This window comes from Saccoglossus kowalevskii, chromosome 13 (genome assembly GCF_978046115.1).
Source record: "Saccoglossus kowalevskii chromosome 13, keSacKowa6.1, whole genome shotgun sequence".
Taxonomy (NCBI): domain Eukaryota; kingdom Metazoa; phylum Hemichordata; class Enteropneusta; family Harrimaniidae; genus Saccoglossus; species Saccoglossus kowalevskii.
The window spans coordinates 1,808,641-1,827,977 of NC_140653.1; the positions used below are offsets into that span (position 1 = coordinate 1,808,641).

Genomic DNA, 19,337 nt, shown 5'->3' on the forward strand with positions numbered 1-19,337 from the left:
TATATCTCAAATTTGATAACTAACGGGGACTGTGCCATGCATGGCTTGTTCAGATAAGATTCAAAATGGCTCTCTGGTGGCCATTTTGTTTTAATGAATGGGTTTCCAAACCCGTATGTCTGACTTGTTTTGAATGATTATGTTCAAATTTTTAATATTCATTATACATCATGTCATAGATATACAGATATATTGGTTTGACGATCCTTTTCAAAGTGGCCAAATGGTGGCTATGTTTGTGGTAAAAAAAAATTCAAATATCAAGCATTTTTGCATTTATGGATGGATTTTGTTAAAACTTAGAACATATATTACACATTACAGGTTCCTGATGCACGTCGTTTTATTTTTCAGATTGGATTCAAAATGGTTGACTGGCGGCCATTTTGTTTTAATGAATTGGCTTCTAGAGCAATATCTCATAAATGCTTTGACTGATTATATTCAAATTATGCATCATGTTATATATATATATATATATATATATATACATGTATTCAAAATGGCTGATTTTGAATGCTGTTCCATAGCAATATCTCTCAATATGGACAAGTACTTGTTTGACGATCAGATACAAATGTCAATCATTTTAATGTTAAAAAATCATATTCCTGACATATTATATATCATATATTATATATATTATACATCCAGCTATATTACTATAAACAAAACTATATATCTTAAATTTGATAACTAACGGGGACTGTGCTATGGATGGCTTGTTATATATGTTCTATTACAGTTAACTGCCAATACATTTACATTTGTCTTTCACCTATGGAATGAGCACACTGATCGCTTTCTACAACAAGCCTCAGAACAAGATAATGATATGATTGCTTCACTGGAGCTGAGTCTAATAGCATTACGAGGTAAGTTACTCATGCAGACATTGACGCCTTAGGCATATATTACATCCAATTTTTTATTCATTCACCATCATAACAATATTACATGTTTGGATGTACATGTATATGGGACTTCTGTTTTAAGTGCACTCTGGCCATCTGTCTGGAGCCATTTTTCAGACATGCCTGGACGATTTTGTTTTCTCCAAAATAACAAAAACAATATTCATTCATTTTGAGCAGCCATTTAAAAAAAAACACTAACTTTTTCCGGGTTGCATGTCCACCGATTTTATGAGTTGAGGACACCATCGCGGTCAAGTACGGTAATTGCAATGTACAAGAGCAAGGGGGACTGTGACATTCTCAATAGCGTGTTACTCCTTGTTCAAAGTTCAAAACAGGGACTTATAATTTGGTCTCCATTTGTCAACCAGTGTTATATTTCTGAGCCCTGTGGACCAAATTCTTTGCATGTGCCTAGTACTTTACCTGGCATATATACTCATTTTAGTCCATATTACTTTATTTTTGGCATAAATAACATTTCTAATTCCAACAGCGACTATGTGACTAGCAATGACTTGTTTATTACAATATTCTTTCTTTACATTTCATCGATTTTGTTACCATTCAAACTCTGCTGGTATGCTATAACAATACTATTTCCAATTATAATTACCCAATATTTGATATTGTTTTTTGTTTTTTTTTAGTTCTTCGAAAGTTATTGGTCCATGGCTTCAAAGAACCACACAATGAAGTTTATGTTATGGTAATGCGTTATTAACTATGTAAATAAGGGTACTAGTACACAACTGTGGGGTAACAAAAATACATTTCTCAATAACCAGTCTTCAAATTGTGATGAAATTTGGTACATTGGTGTTATTTGGTTCAATCACATGCACATATTTTCTGTATCAAATTTTAAATGAATTTTGGTACATATGTATGTTTGAATAATCTACAGATCTGTTTACTTTATGGTAGCATGGGCATATTAATGACATCATTTGCATAAATTAGGCAACCACTCATCTGATTTAATTTAAAACTTTTACTTTGTGCCACAAACTTTTACTATTATAAATTTGTTAATGCATCTTAAAGACAGGCATCTGGGTTGAAAGTTCACTTATAAATAAATAATTAATGTGTTTATTTCAGACGTTCCTTAGAATGACATTTGTGAGGCTTCGTGAAATGCTTATATGTAGTAAGTATTATATCATTCTAACTGTCATGCTACCATGCCTTTCCAACTCCACTAAGCACCCATTCCCTACTATTGTTGTATATAATCTAAATGGGAAATATTATATACTTACATGTAATTTCACCAAGCAAACACTTTTCTGCTGTTTATGTCTTTTCCGGTCAAGTCAGTGAAAAACCGCCGTCAATATGGGTATGCTAGAATTTACCACTACAGCTAGCTAACTGGTTAAGTCGTTGAAAAACGGCCTGCTATTTAGGTTGCTCAGACGGTCAAGCGTTTATAATACGTTGTACGGAACCTGATAATTTACACTTGCGAAATTATGGAGGGAGAGAATTTGTTGTCGATTCTGCCAAGTCAAATAAACTGACTGAGTAATAAAGAATGTGATTCTATACACTTGTCTGCTCATTTCACTATTTTACCGTCACAACGTGACATTTGCGACGGCGTAAAAAATACTCATTGACCACATTGCAAACTGCAGCATTACAACCGTATTTGAACGATACGATTCACGATTATAACTGTAGTAACGTATTTTGACCAGCTTGGCAAATAGTCCTGGCACTTAGAATGAATAGCATGACGGATTCCAACGGCTGAGCTTGGAATGTCAGCAATCACCATTGTAAAATGACCGGGACAGCTGGTGGGAAATATTAAAGTTCACGTGATTTCACCATCTGAGCTAGCATATGCAATTCTATGTGTATGCAAATTGTAACCAATTCGTGTTCGAAAAAATAACATATTTATTTACATAACAATAAATATTCAAATTGTGGGGAGGTGCAGTCTTGTGGACATCTGGTTGTTCAGTATAAGTATGGCCGAAGAAAGTGAGATAAAGCCCAGACTCGCAGTGTGCCTTCTTTCCGACACATACGTTAATATGCCGTCCTATACAGATAGGAAGTGTTTTATGAAGGCAAGAAGGAAACTGAAGAAAACGTGTCAATCGTGCAGTGGCATGGGGAGTGATAAGTTTGATATTGACATGACAGATTTTTCACCAGCAAAGTGTTGGAAAAGAAAGAAATCCAAAGCAAAGGAAACATATGACGTCAGTGAGTTACCAGCTGAACGTACCATGGACACCAGTGATAATAGTCCACTCAAGAAAAGGCGTAAAAAGAAAAAGAACAAACGCAAGTCGGAGACTGTCTCCTCTGTCAATGAACATGGGATTACAGAAGAAAGCCGTTCGAAGGACTGTGGGAGGCAAACGTGAATCGAAGACGAACCATAAAGTGGTTGAATCGCTAGTTGCCGACGTAGCAAATGCCTAAGAAATGGGAGTTGGTCACGATGAAATACAATGTGCCGTTGAAGATGTGATACAATTTTTGCAAGACAATGTTTGCAATTCGGAACCGTCAACATCCGTCACAACTGCCAACACAGAAAAGCAGGGGCCTGAACATATCGACCCAGCGAGTATGCAACAAAACGTTGATGTTAACACCAAAGAAATGGTACAAGAAAATGCATGTGATACAGAACAATCAACATTTGCGAGTTTCCCCGAAAAACAAACTATTAAAAAACGTGTTGTGTATGCACATGCATCGACAATGGACATGCGTGATGATGAACCTGTATTGGACGAAAAAACAGGTGAACTACGACACAAAATACCAGATGACATCATAGTTGCAAATGACGACGATGCGGATTCAGAAATCGTTGAAGATTGTGCTGAGAATGACGAATTTTTATAGCAACGTTACCCACATGTACTCGATAGCGATAGCGTCATTGAAATTGAATCCGACACAGAAATTGGTGCTACATTCGATTATGTTGCCTCCGCCACTGGAGAATGGCCACGGAGGAAGACGGCGATATATTTAGTATTCCAGTTTTTGAACATGAACCTGGACCAACTTTCGAACTGCGTTCATATGCTCGTGAGGTGGAATATTTCTACAAATTTATCCTGATAGAACTGGCTTCCATTGAGACTAATAAATACGCCAAATATCATCAAAAATACATTGCAAACAAATTAAATGCCTGCTGGCGTAATACAAATTTAAGTGCAATGCAAGCATTCTTTGGTGTGATGACATGTACGGTTGTTGATCACAAATCAGCAATCGACGATTATTGGTCGAGTGATGTCTTTCTGCAGAATATGGGAATTGCATCTGTAATGACTCGGGCCAGATTTCAAATGCCAATGCGTTATTTTCATTTAGCAGATCCAGTAAATGACCCACGGCGGGATCCTGACATTGAATGTCGTCGTCAACGATCAGAGGCCGACCCGTTGTATAAAATCAACCCGTACTGAAACCCGTACTCGAAAATTGACGGCGATACTACCAGATGGGCCAGGAAATTTTGATTGATGAGGGTATGGTTAGATTCAAGGAACGGTCCAAGTTTAAGCAGATATTGCCTCACAAACCCAATCGTGATGGCTTCAAAATATGGCAGGTGTGCGACTCGACAACATCTTACATTGCAAACTTTGAACAATATTTGGGGGTGAAATATAAAACTACAAATGACCGGAGAAGGAAAGAAACTGGGACAATCAAGAAGACAACACATTGGTTGCTACAGCCCTTCACAGAAAAAACACATATTCTTTTTTGTGATTCGCTTTTTACGTCAGTTAACACAGTCCTTGAATTACAAGACAAGAAAGTGTACATGGTCGGTAGTTTTAGCAGACGAAATCGGAAAACCATGCCGCCGCAATTAATTCCTGAGGGGAAAAGCAAGAAGCTGAAATTGAAAATTGTTGAAATGAAAGCAGCAACTAGACCGGACAGCACTATCAATATTACTGCATACCAGGATGACAGCGCACAAATATTGATTTTAAATACAGTCTATCCCCCACTGGCTACGTCGGCATAAGCAGTTTATGACCAGAGACACGTGCCTGTATTGTTACAATGTTACAGACATCACATGGATGGTGTGGATCGTTCTAACCAAAGGTGAAAATACTATCACACAGGCAGAAAAAACAATCGTTGGTGGATCTACATGGCCTGTTACCTCATAGATGTTGAGTTGGTCAATGCTCATGAATGTTTCAAGGCATTAAATCGCACGACTAAAAGTAACGCACAAATTCTTTAATATCCGCACAGGAAAACAACTGATTGGTGGACACTTTCAAAAATCCATAAAAGAAGTTGGCTCCCTTCCAAGTAACACGTCATTTATTCGTAGTGAAACATGGACTCACACGAAATATGCAGACTACCCAGGCATCAAAAATCGTGTAAGCAGTGTAGCAAAGATGAGAGAAAAACAGCGAGTGGTCGATTATCACTAACATCAAAAGGATGCCCAATTTGTAAAGTTCACGGGTGAATGTTTCGCTGCTTTTCATCACATCATGGCTCTGAGGGGAAAACGCACCGTGGGAACACAAACACGAAGTACAGAAGAGCAGCCCTCGACATCAGGCAGACGCATGGAAGAAGCCCGCCGGGGTGGACGACTAAGAAAGGCGTACAACAAATAAATTTGGGACTTATTACAGCGTCACGGACTGTACAATAGTTTGAGTTAGTGAAAATACGTTATCGTTAATTTTGTTTCATGCTCACTCGGTATTTATATGTTTTAATGTCAGGATAGTTCATCGGGTCTAGTCGGTGGAAATACGTTTCTGTGCGAGTATATATACACACCAAGTCCCTGAAGTTACATTCTCGCTAGTTCGTTTTATTTCAAGTTGTTTAATATACGTTGAAATATTTAGTTAGTTAATCGGGTCATGTCGGTGAATATACATTGCCGTGTGAAGGTAACTCCGATAAAGTCGTTGCAGTTACGTTCTCGTTCGTTTTAGTTTCAGTTTGAGTTGTCAAATATACGTTGTAAGTGTGGTCTTATTCGTACGGTCAAGTCGGTTAATATACGTTAGAGCTTGAATATAACATCAGTCAAGTCACGGAAAGTACGTTGTAATATGTTACACATGTAGTTCAAGTCGTTGAATATAAGTTGCAATTTGTATTGTACACAGGTTGAGTACGTCTAACACGTTTTCCCTCGTACATGTCCCAAATATCCCCATACTTGCGCGTTTTTTTTTTCTTCTTACTGCACATTTGCATTCATGCAGTGACCTTGTACTTGCTTGTAATGTGTTTTCAATTAAGCAATATTTATTTCAATGTTTAACACGTGTTTATTGAGACTGTACAAAGGGCAAAACATTGTTACTTAACGACAGTAAAAAATGTGTATTGAAATAAAACGGTGATTTTTTTTATATGAGAAATTGTTGTCCATGGTGGTAATGAAGTGTGTATGCAAACAGATTGCAAAAAATGTGAAAACTGAGGTTGATACAGTCTGTTAACTATGGCCTATTTTTGCAAAAATGTCTGGCAGAATAGCATGCACAGATGCTGGCTACTGGAGTGCATTGAATCATGACCGTTTTTCACCGACTTAACCTGATAGCCTGAAACTCCCTGACCAGAAAAAGGTTAAAAAAGTGTTCTAATGTTAGGATTTTTATGCACTGGACTTTGTACTTTGACTTCTATAGGATCTACATTTCCACAAGAATGTCGCTCTAGAGAAATGTCTGAGAAGACTGTTGTCCTTCTTACAAAGGTGGTGAGTACTGAAAAAATTAAACTCTTCTCACCGGTACTATCCATAGTCACCAATTTGTTTCTGTTTCAGACATACAGTACAGCTCAAAACTCGCTTACCAAAATGTTAGCATGGCGTTAACGCAAGTCAACGTGATGTTAGCTTTGCGTTAACGCAGCTGTAATGCACGCTAACGAGTGGGTAACGTGCCAGGGCGTTAGCATATTCAGCGTTAATTGTCGTGCAGTTTTTTCTATTGTTTGTATTCAAATTATCTTTAGTGTGTTCTATAAAAACAGAACGGAGGCTTACAATTGTATCTCGACGGATTCCGGTGATTTTGTATGTCGCGTTTGTGTTGCCAAAGCCGGGAAAGTTTAATTCAAGATCCGTAAAAAATTTGAAAGATGCGTACTATACTGAACACATTGTACCAGTATTATTTTAAACTTGAGCCCTGCTTTAAAATAAACCCAGCACATATTTTAAGCGTGCTTGAATCAATGTTTGAATTTGCGTCTTGCATCGTGTTGTTTTATCTAGACGATTCTCAGTATCAGCTAAAAAAAACTTTTTTTTTTATACACATTGTAAGGCAACGGATGAGTGAGTAAATTAGGCCATTGGACGCGCAAGTGTGGCTTTCAAATGAAGCAAGCTTGGGTCAGTGAACTTTCAAAAGAAGCAAATCTGAGCCAGGGGCGAAGTCAAGAAGCTCTCCAGTCTCCAGTTGTGAATCATGTCCTGGGATTTGCTTCCTGGCGAGAAACCCGATTCGTGTCTTTATCACGACTTGATTGTCCATAAGGGCAACACACCTGTCTCAGAAGGACGCCCCTAGTTCAGCCCGACGCCTACCTGAGGCAAGGGTGAGTAGGAAGACTGTTTTCCACGTCAAAAGTTTGTGAGTTGTGCTGATCGTAGAGGCTCAAAGGGCTGCTTAGAGCGGCCAACACAACCGATAAGTTCCAATTGGTTGGTTCCCTCATTCGGGGTCTAGGCCTCTGATTAAACAGTAAACAATGGTAGGACAACCGGCTAGCCTCGTCCCCAGAGAATCTCAATGGTTGACCTATAGCCAACAATCGCTGAAAGGACAAGTCCATTTCGTTCAAACGATGGATGAAAAGTCAGCTGTCTGGCCAACAAAGGGATGGCATGAATCTCCCTTCCACTACACCAATCAGTGTACGCACGTCATTTCGAGACGTAGTCTGTGTTGGTGGGATCCCTGTTCGCCCTGGCCAGGACATTGGCAGCCCACTCAGAAAAGTGAGTCAACTGAGAGCCTCGATGCGTGTAAGTGGTTGCTGGGCTCAAAGGCAATGCATCATCCGGTTGGGAGAGCAGATCCAGAAGCACCCTGGTGTTTCGACTAACATTTCCAACAGTAGTGGAAACCAGACCCTGCTTGGCCCATTGGGCGCCACCCGCGTCAAAGTGCAGATGCGCTCCTGTCAAAGTTTCTCCAGTACCCGGTGATTAGCAGGAAGGGAGGAAAGGCATACACGTCCATGTGGGTTGACAAAGTGTTCCTGGCCCAGGCTCCTGGAGTCGGCAGGAGTGTCATGCGTCGGCAGCTTGGCGTTCCTGGGTGTGGTGAATAGGTCTAACCTTGGACCATCCCACCGCCGAAACAGTCTGGAGGTTACCCATTGGGGTATCCACCACTCCGCGTTCTGGAGACTGAGCTGCCACGAGAGGGTGTCCACTTGACTGTTCCTCGCCCCTGGAAAGCGGTGTGCGGCTAACTCCACATTGTGTTCCAGGTACTAAAGGAGAATTTGCTCTGCTCGGACTGACAACAATGGGGATCTGGTCCCCCCCTTCTTGTAGCTATAGCTGTGTTGTCCCTGCGAAGCAAGAGTCTGTGGTCTTGAACTATGGGTAGAAAGTGAAGTAGTGCTAAGCGCACTTCTTTTAGTTCGAGCCAGTTGATATGGCAGTACTGAATCTAATGCAGGGGCCATATTTTCTATTGGGCTTGTTCGTCCAATAGGTGCACTCCCCAACAGTTTCCAGAGTCATACATGTAGCCATGGCGAATGTGTCCAAGGGGACCCCCTGCCTGAGGTTGGCAATTGCCGACCACCAGGGCAAGGCATCCCTCGCTTGGTCCTGGTCCGTAAGTGTTACTCGCCTCTCCAGTTCCCGTAAGAGATCCTGGTGTTGCAACAAAAGTGCGCTGTAATGGGCGGCTGCATAACGCGGCCTAGGGGCACTTCCCTGCGAACTGTTGACATCATTCTGATGATCTGCATTACTTCTCAGAGGGACACAGAGAGAACGCTAACTAAGCATTTTGCTAGGTTGTTTAGGCAACATGCCTGCAGTGAACGTACCAAGCCCACCTCTGTGTCAAACTCCCTGGCCAGAAACACCAACTGTTGTGTTGGCTGAGGGTGGGACTTGCACGATTTACCAGGAAGCACAACTGGTCTAGAAAATCTGGTGTTAGCCTTGCTGTTTGACTAACCACCCTTTGTTGGGTTGTGTAGTACTCAGCCACACGTTGATGTGTATCGATGTCATGTATATCGGCGCTGCAGTAGCGCACCACCTGTTTCTATACTCTGGTGAATATGTATGGAGCCATGCAAAACCTGAAGGGGAGCACCCCGCGCTCGACTACTTGGCCGAACTGGGTAAATCGAGGGAGTCATAAACTATCTACCTCCTGTTGAATTGCTCTCGCTTTGCGGGAGTCCCCTGCTAGTGGCCTGAATGAGGGCTGGTGCCAGGGGGTGGAGATTGCAGAGATTGCCACCTGGAGAGTCCAGGGATCGGTTACGCGCTGCCTCCGAACCGGAATACACCGGCACAATCAATGTGACAGAGATGTGTGGGTTCCACGGTCCCACATCAGGGTGATCTCTCCTCCGTCGAGGTGAGACCCCACAGGGTCTGTGGAAGTCGATTGGTTCCGACTCTACCTCCCGCCGAACATATGCCCATCCCCCTTGTCACAACCAGAAGCATCAAACCTGCTTCCATGCAAGCTAGGTAGGTGACCCCTGAGGAAGAGGGGGGGGGGGGGGCAGTCCCACCAATGGCTGTGTTTCTGCTGGTCTAGGAGGCTGGTGCATTCCACCATTGCTACTTCAGAGTGCTGGCGTCGCAAAACAATTTGTTCCAGTGGGCTGGCCACAATTCGAAGGTTGATGGTCGCCACTCTGCTCTCAGTGCATGGATTGCTTCCAACTAACCGCTTGGTCCAGTGGAAAAGGCTGAGCATAAAATGTACCTACCCTAAGGACTTAGGCCTCTATCCCACAGGGGACCAAGGTCTGCCCATCAACACCTGTTTGTGCGTTTCTCCCTACGACCAGCACTTGGCGGGATCCAAAGCAATACCGAATGCAGGACTCTGGATCATCTGGTCACTAGGATCGATGTTCTCCTCCCACGGCGTGGCTCACAGAGTCATTACCAGGAACAGACTCCTAGGGGCTGCCCGAGGTTGCACATTTAAATTATACTAATTTGACGGCTATATTGGATTTATGCAAATGGTTGTTATTCAATCAAATGTTTCACAATCACATACATTCACACACACCAAACCATATCGCAGCAACTTGAATATCTAAAAAATGTCGGCTAGAATTAAAGATATGTCCTAATAGTTATATTTTCCATGTTGTAAAAATGCACCAAACGGCCATTTTGAATATATGCAAATTAGGTATATTTCGGTGCCTAGATTTTCCTAGACTTTTAGTATGTCAAGCTAGGCACCTCCCCAAATGTATTGTGAAGGAATTATTTCTGTTGCAATTTGTGATGGGTCAAACCATAAATTGACTGGACTATGAGTCTGCTTGGAAATAAATTTATGAATGGCAAGATTTCCTCCTGAGATGCATATCCATGTAGCTCATACAACAGATTGCAACTATGGGTGCGAGTAAACTTTAACTGACTTTAATTTGTGAATTCTCAAACATACATTGTATGTTATTCACTTGGTACAGTTCGCTTTCTAGTCGCAGTCCAAAAACGTGTCCATGATTTTATCTTAGACATGCCTTGACTGATTATATACATCGTACATAATATTATACATATGTACATCAATGGCAGTCATTTTTGTGCTGAAAAATAATCAAAATCAGACATTTCTGACATTCTGGAACCGGATCTCAGCTGTTTACGGATGAATTTTGTTCAGACTTATTACATACATTATGAGACCTTGATGAATGTCATTTTGTTTCTCAGATCAGATTTTAAATGGCCGACTGGCGGCAATTTTGTTTTATAAAATGTGGTTTTAGTGCCATATTTCTGACATGCTATGACTGATTATGTTAAAATTTTTGACTGTTGTGTGAAAATATACAAGTTTTTGCATCTATGCTATCATGAACTATTAAACATATTCCAAGACAACTTGGTACATCAATGTTCTATGTCATTGTTTACACCTGATTACTTTATAGCTCTGCTGTTAATCATTGGCATATTTAAGGTAGAGATGTAGTTTACCTGACAGGTATTTTAATTAGTTAATTAGGAAACCAAGATGACCTCCCTTGTCCACCAAACTATATATTTTCGGAAAGCTTATTGTATGAATTTTAAATTTTTTTTTAAAGTTCTGGGATGTGCACTAAAAAGAAGGTGAGATAATTGCTAATTTGCATAACAATTCACTCAGTAAGAAGTTTACTAATGCTCATAATTAAAATGGCTGTAACAGTTCCAAATTGAAATGTATTATCGTATTGTTAAAAGTCAAATATATGGAGATCCCGTCATTTCTTTTTTCACCATGTTTCTTTTTTATTATTTATGTACAGCCTTGCCAAATCTTGCTGAGCATTCAAAAGAGAGAATGTTTGCACCTGTTATCTATATTTTAAAATCGTTTTTTAAGTATGTTCCACTATTCACAATTCTACAAAATTTTAACAGTCTATAGCCAAGACTTTTTGGATAATAAAAAGCAAAAAAAAAAAAATCACTCCCAAGTGCCCACAAACCTGCATCTCTACCTAAAAGTCTGTTCCAGAGCAATATGGCTGTGATACTTTCTGGGCAGGTACCTTGGTTGGTTCTCCACTAATTTGTTTCCCAACGATAACTTCAATTCACTAATTTTAGTAAATATTGTTTTCATTTTTAGTAAAAATACTATTTTTGCCTTTCTGAAAAATGGCTAGCCCAAATGCTTTAACTATCATACCATCCTTACAACTATATATGTCTATCTGTATTCTATAAATACAATCTGTTAATACCAATAATGTACTTTCTTCTACCAAGCTTCTTGACACCCAGCATACCTATCCACTGTCCTACGTACCATTTATCAGAGAATCACTAGAGCTGGCCACAACTTGCGTGTTCACAGACGTTGGAAAAGGAATATTATTCGAGAGATTCATTGTGAATTGCATGAACCTAATCAAATCTATTGCGAGATGTGATGCTTATACACCAGCTAGGAATCTAGAAGAAACCAAAGATATTAGAACTATTGATGCCTACAAGGTTAGTGTCTACACTTATACCTTATATTGTACAGTCAAACCTGTGTAAAGTGACCACCCATGGGATATAAAATGGTTGTCATAGACAGGTAGTCCTTATATCAAGGTTGGATTATAATTTGTACATTTGACAAAATGTAAAGACACATTTATTTGGCTTGATCAATTCACCTTGATGATGAAATTAAAAATTGTTTTATAAACATAATACTGTAAAATCTGTATTAGAAACCGCGGCTTCTATTAAAATGGTACAATGCAATAGAGGGGATGCGGCTTCTATTAGAGCATCTACACATATGAGAAATGATGATTTTTTGGTTCTCAATTTTTCAAAAAGAATGGGTGCGACTTCTATTAGGGATGCAGCTTCTAATACAGATTTTACGGTACTAATTATTATTTTAGATTTTAAACAAAGATGACAAATCTTGAAAAGATGGGCACATAAGACAGATGGCCTTTATATTCATGTTGCTCATATGTTATGCCTTGGGACTGCCTAAAAGTATGAATAGATATGGTCACTAACACAGGTTTTACTGTATAACTAAAGCCCAGGGTAGATTCAATTAGGTTAAATGAATTATTTCTATCATTAGTCCCTGTTCGGACACAGTCTAAAAACGGGGACTTATGTTTTGACCTCCATGTGGACCTGTATCTTAGAAATGCCTGGACCAATCACAATCAAACGTCACACATACATCATACATGATATTATACATATGCACGTCATTTTGTTTCACGATCTGTGCTAAAAATCATCAAAATCAAGTATTTTTCGGCTGTTTACAGATGGATTTTGTTCAAAATTGGTATATATGCTAGACATTATATGACCTTGATGCACATCATTTTGTTAAGATTAAAAATGGCTGACTGGCGGTCATTTTGTTTTAATAAATGTGGTTCTAGTGCCATATCTCTGACTTGCTTTGACTGATTATGTTCAAATTTTAAATATTCATCATAAATCATGTCATAGATATACAGATATATTGGTTTGACAATCCTATTAAAAATGGCCAAATGGTGGTCATTTTTGTGCTAAAAAATCATCAAAATCAAGCATTTCCCGGCTGTTTACAGATGGATTTTGTTCAAACCTTGTATATACGTTGGACATCATAGAACCTTGATGCTCATCATTTTGTTTTTCAGATACATGTAAGATTCTAAATGGCCGACTGGCAGCCATTTTGTTTTAATGAATGTGGTTCTAGTGCCATATCTCTGACTTGCTTTGACTGATTATGTTCAAATTTCAAATATTCATCATAGATCATGTCATAGATATACAGATATATTGGTTTGACGATCCTATTCAAAATGGCCGGATGGTGGCCATTTTTGTGCTAAAAAATCATCAAATATCAAGCATTTCTGGCATTTATGGATGGATTTTGTTGGTACATACATTAGACATTATGGGTACCCGATGCACGTCATTTTATTTTTAAAATGGCCGACTGGTGGCCATTTTGTATTAATGAATGCAGCTCTAGTGCCATATCTCTGATATGCTTTGACTGTTTGATGTTTTATACCCTACTTCCCCGAGTATAAGCCCACCCCTCTGTTTTTGGAAATTTACCGAGTTGAGGGCATCCCCGAGTATAGGCCAAGGGTGTTTTTTACCGGGCGTCAACAACATTTATTTAAATATGCATGTAAAAAGTGTATTTCATTGCATAATAATCATGATTGGTACGGTAGTTTGATTCCAGCTTTTACGAGAAAACAGGCATTAATTTCAGAGTGCACGGCGGGTGAACGTACATAGTTCGCACATTTTCTATTCTGTTATTTACTCTGGATCAAACCCGATGTTGCAATACTGAAATAATCCATATTTCTTTTGAGTAGTAGTTTTCCAAACAGCAAAAATGTGATCGTCAAGTCGTGAAACCTTGTCACTATCATCGTTTTACTTTTCTGAATAATCTTGTCCATTGAGACTATCATGAATGCGGTGTGAACGAGCAAACTATTCGTCGACATGACTTGTTGGCGGCCGGGAAAGGTTTAAATACTTGCCTCACCCTCAGTTTACCTTTCTAAAATTGTGAATCAACAGCTTTTAGGGAAAAAAGTCACCGTGTTTTGTCGAAATCGGTGTTAACAGATCGCATTTTAACATCGCAGTAATACACTTACGCATTGCGTTGATAAAAATACTTCAATAATCAGAAAAGTTTGACTGTATGACAGAGCATTTTCATTGTTAACAAAAGACGTGACCTGTTAGGTCAAAGGAAGTTGTTCAGGTCAAATTATGATGAAACCATGGCGTAAATAGGTTTGTATCGAGAGTTTGCGTACGATCTTGCCTTCGACCGTTTTCCCACAAACCCTACCTATTTTTGCACCGTAAATTCATACGGTATGTGAACCGCATTGTAATAACATTTTTGTTTTTTGTTCATATTTGTTTCTTCATTGTAAAAAGCGTTGTTGAAAACAATGATGGCTCGTTTCGCATTTTTGTTTTCTCAAAAAGACGTAATATTCCCCTGAGACTGGCACTGTGAACGAAAAATGTAATTTGGATAATGTTTCGAGGTCGGGAAGATGGTTACAGTTTTAAACGCACCAACAAATTATTTTTCTGGTCCTCAAGTATAAGCCCACCCCTTATTTTTCCGATTTTACATGGGCTTATACTCGGGGAAGTACGGTATATTCATTATACATGTATTCAAAATGGCTGATTTTGTTTCAACTAATGCTGTTCAAGAGCAATATCTCTCAATACTCGTTTGACGATCAGATACAAATGTCAATCATTTAAATGTTAAAAAATCATCATATTCATATTCCTGACATGTTTATATTCCAGCTATATTACTATAAACAAAACTATATATCTTAAATTTGATAACTAACAGCGACTGTGCCATGCATGGCTTGTTTTCTATTAATATCACTTCTATTGAGGATCATGTATAACAAAATGTGTTGTCTGTTTCAGTTGAAAACCGCTTTCTTTACCAGTGCCACTCTGTGTGAAATATGTACTACATTAGTATCACATTACTTTCTGCTCACTTCTGAGGTATGTTAATCTGACAGCTGACTTGATTCTTGACAGCTTACACCCATATATGCCATTTTGACATCTGTTTCCATCCATCCATCTATTTACACTTAGTTGAAATACTATATTTATGGGTTGGCCTCCAAGCGTGCATCTTTTCTGTATCATAAACTTGCCTGGACCTATCTTATTCAAATTGTACACATACATCATACATGAGATCAATATGTCTAAATATCAATTTATATGCATAAAATTCATCAAAATCAATTATTTATGTGGATGGATTTTGTGTAAACTTGATGCACAACATTTTGTTTCTCATATCAAATAAGAAAATGGCTGTACATAGTGAATGCTGTTCCAGAGCCATGATATATGTGCTGATCAAAAATAAATATTTTTTTTTTTACTTTAATTAATGATAACATAATATAATGAAAACGTATAAAAAAGCTAAAAAAGACATGTTTTTGCAAAATAATAGGATCATTATTGTAAAATTTGAATTATTACCCACAATTCTTGCCTGTTTTCCAGGAATTACTGATGTGGGAATCTGATCCTGAAGGATTCTGTGCGGATGAAACTGGGGAGTCTTTTAAATTCAACCTCAGGGTAGGTTTCTTATTTTCTTAGTTTTGCCGCAAATGGACTATCAGTATTAATTTAAGTTTGTCCTAAGCCATTACATTACTGTCCTTTCCTGTATCTCAGACATGTCTGGGATACATATGCACATGGTCTGATTTGAAATGCATGTATGGCTAGAAGTAATATAAATCAAGCATTTCTATCATTTTCAAACATTTAAATTTGGATCATACTTTGAACATAATAGAACATTGATGCTTGTCATTTTGTTCTTCAGATCAGATCAAGAGCGGTAGGCAAAAGTGCCTCGGTTAATACCATACTAGAAATAATACATGAATGTTTTCCTTTTTGGATAAAATAAGTTATTAGTAATATTCTACAAATGATAAAACAGTACTACAAGCATTACCGTGGTGACATGTTTTAACTTTAACTCATACATGTATTGGTTTCGTGTCTTGCCCAGACTCTGAGTTTTAGAAACTGATTTTCATAATACTGTAATAGGAGTAATTATTCACTGGGTTTTAATTTAGCTTATTTCGCTGACTGGAAAAATGCGCTAAATTAAAACACAGTGAATATGTAAAATTTAGCATAGAACACATTATCTAAAAGACGAAACTGTAAATTTAAAACCCACTGAATATGTCTGAAATGGTAAATCAGTGAAAGTTAGTCATTTTACAGTAATAGACGGGGTATGACACGACTCAAGCTGACCAATAAGTGTTTGCCATATAGAACACGTGACCTGCAATTTTCATCCATTGCTCGTACCATTGTTTACGAGTACCATGCTCTGCTTCGCATTATTATGCATGTCTGCTTTTTATTGAAGAAGGTACACACCATGTTCAATCCTTAAAAAACATAATTCACTAATCTGGGCTCAATATTGAACGTTTGCTGTAAAATGCAGAAACTTTAATAATCGCTGTTGTGCGGTCGCTCATGATCCATCACTGTCACTAGATGCATAGCTGCCGTTCTGTGCATATTTAAACCTAGTTCGATGACGGGCGAAATAATCTTATCGCCAATAAAACAACGATATACCCTAGCAATACTGCAGCTACTGATGCGTTGTTAATAGTCAACTTCCCAGGTGACTCAATTTTGAACAATATTTGTACAGTCAAAAAATAGGCTCAATCAAGCAAAATGTTCAATATGTTCATGAAAAATTTGGTTTATTTCTGTATTCATAAACACATTTCAAAACCATCACATAAAAATTACGTACAATTTTACGCTAAAATAATGGCGATGTGGTTATTTGTCACCATACGAACACCATAAATAATGTTCGCGAACGAGAAGTCTGGTACGTGGTGTGTCTGAAAATGGAACACACTGTATCATACCCCGTCTATATTATAGTTTCGCTAAATATTTCTCCTTTATGGCGGAAACTAAGGAAACAAGAAATCGTTCCTTTTGGATATCGCTAATTCATAACTTACGGCTCGGCTTACAATGCCCTTGATCAGATTCAAAATGGCTATCTGATGGCCACTTGTTTTAATGAATGCTGTCATAGAGACATAATCACTGACATGCCTTGGCCAGTCACATTCAAACCTTATACATACAGTAAAAAATATTATTTCAAGGTTGTGAAAATAATTATATTTTCAAAAGCGTGAATGCCCAAGATAGATATTCAAAAAACTAGGTACATTTGTTTTCTCCAAAAAAATATAATTATCTTGTAAGTCATATACATTGTTAAATTAATTTAGACGAAATCAACATTGACAACATTTTATATTACTGTATTTATCTGGGTACAAGCCCAGGGTCCTGAACATGGAAAATTGCCAAAAAATAGGGGTGGGCGTTTGCCAGGATATCCCCAGCAAAAATTCTGGAAAATTGACAACATGCAGATCAAACTGCGACAGGGAATAGAACGGCAAATTGTCACAGGGTGCTAGTTGGGTTGAGCTAAGATTTCAGATTGTCCCAAACAAATGACACCCATAATACCCCTGTGAACTGGGTCCTTTAATAATTCGAAACTTAAGATTGTTGTATAATTTATATGCGACATAAACAACAAGTACACGCTACGCGAGTAAGGTGTAAACAACGTACTTTATTCCACACACCTAAAAGATGGGCAGGAAATGCCTGACCCGTTACAAGGGGTAGTGGGGTACACGTTGTGTTGTTACACAAAAATATAACACTAGAAATATAATTCAGTAATAATATTGTAATATTTCCACACGGGAAAAGGGTAGTCAAGAAATGCCAAACCCTCTATAAAGGGGTAGTGGATTACGTTATAATATTATGATGAAATGCGTAAATCGATAATGTAAATAATTGTCTAACATAGAATCTTGCATGCATGCATAAAACTAAGAGACAAACATACAATGTACATAACAAACAATGGACGCAAATAATATACTGGCGATCGGACACAGCCCTACCTACATACAGTTTCTTCAAAGTAGATGAAAACGGGTCTTTGCGTGATAACGGTGTATTTTCCAGCGAGTCTCTGCTAACGGTGGCGACGACGGTAATTACAGAACGCAGTCAGAAGCACTGTAGTCGTAGAATACACGCTGCACACTCAGTCGAGCACGATACCAATCAATTACAGAGTTTATCTGTCCAATATTCGTAACTTGTAGAAGGAGAGTGGTCCTGGTGGATTCCCTTGCACCGCAGTACACATCCATAGCCAGCAAAATAAATTAGAAGGCACGTCCAGTTCAGAACCAAAATCGGGAATGCCATTCACTGGCGAGTTTCCCCACTCGTTAACTGCAGTAGGCCGGAATTGGCCAATAGAATTATCTTTATGACGCACATTCCGTAGATCACAATACATTAATTTGTATGACAATACACAGTGCATTGTTCTAACGTTACTTTCAAACGCGTGATTAGTAGACACCTAAAAATTGGTATACTGTCAGCAACGGCAAAACGACGTCCTCCAGAATAGATCACAAACTCCCATGATGCAATATTATTCAATGGCTTACTGTGGTACCTACAAGATCGGACATCCACATTTGATCACATGAACGTTCGGATCGGGTTCTATCAAAGTCAGCTTCTTGAGTACTGACTAAAAGAAACATCTTGCCACTCTATATTTAACAATTATCTATCACCAAAAACAACATTGCCTATCTATCGCCGTAAGACAAACACAAAACACCACCATCACGACATACAACATAAACATGATTTAATGTTTGACATTCGTGACACAAATGAAAACATGCAACAGAAATAAATGAACAATATGCAACATTAGAAGTAAAACAAAACTAATGTATTGCTTATAATGTGACAAATAAACCAGAAACACGCCCAATACGCATGAACTCAAAATGAATTAAAATGTCAGAGGTTAAACTGCGTAAAATGATTTCCGGTCTCAACAAATTATGAATCAACTGTCATACAAAATCAATAATAACTTACAAATTTACACAGTAAAAATTATAAAAATTCATAGCTGTTTGAAAAAACTTCACAGATCTTTATTTGTACGTTCATTGCCATCTTCGTCAAACTCA

General features: G+C 38.4%; 1 protein-coding gene across 4 annotated transcripts in view; it reads left to right on the forward strand.

The window, feature by feature from the left end:
- LOC102802336 (importin-11-like) overlaps window positions 1-19,337 on the forward strand; it is a 133,410-nt gene that overhangs the window by 18,765 nt on the left and 95,308 nt on the right. For 3 of the 4 annotated variants that reach the window (XR_014931363.1, XM_085506852.1, XM_085506850.1), the window contains exons 5-11: window positions 746-875; window positions 1,568-1,626; window positions 2,022-2,070; window positions 6,605-6,675; window positions 11,923-12,150; window positions 15,124-15,207; window positions 15,730-15,807. Coding sequence is in view for 3 of the 4 variants with exons in the window: in XM_085506852.1 (XP_085362978.1) it covers window positions 746-875; window positions 1,568-1,626; window positions 2,022-2,070; window positions 6,605-6,675; window positions 11,923-12,150; window positions 15,124-15,207; window positions 15,730-15,807 (699 nt within the window). In the remaining variant the exon portion in view is untranslated. The remainder of the gene's footprint in view (window positions 1-745; window positions 876-1,567; window positions 1,627-2,021; window positions 2,071-6,604; window positions 6,676-11,922; window positions 12,151-15,123; window positions 15,208-15,729; window positions 15,808-19,337) is intronic. The other variant, XM_085506851.1, reaches the window with a different exon arrangement.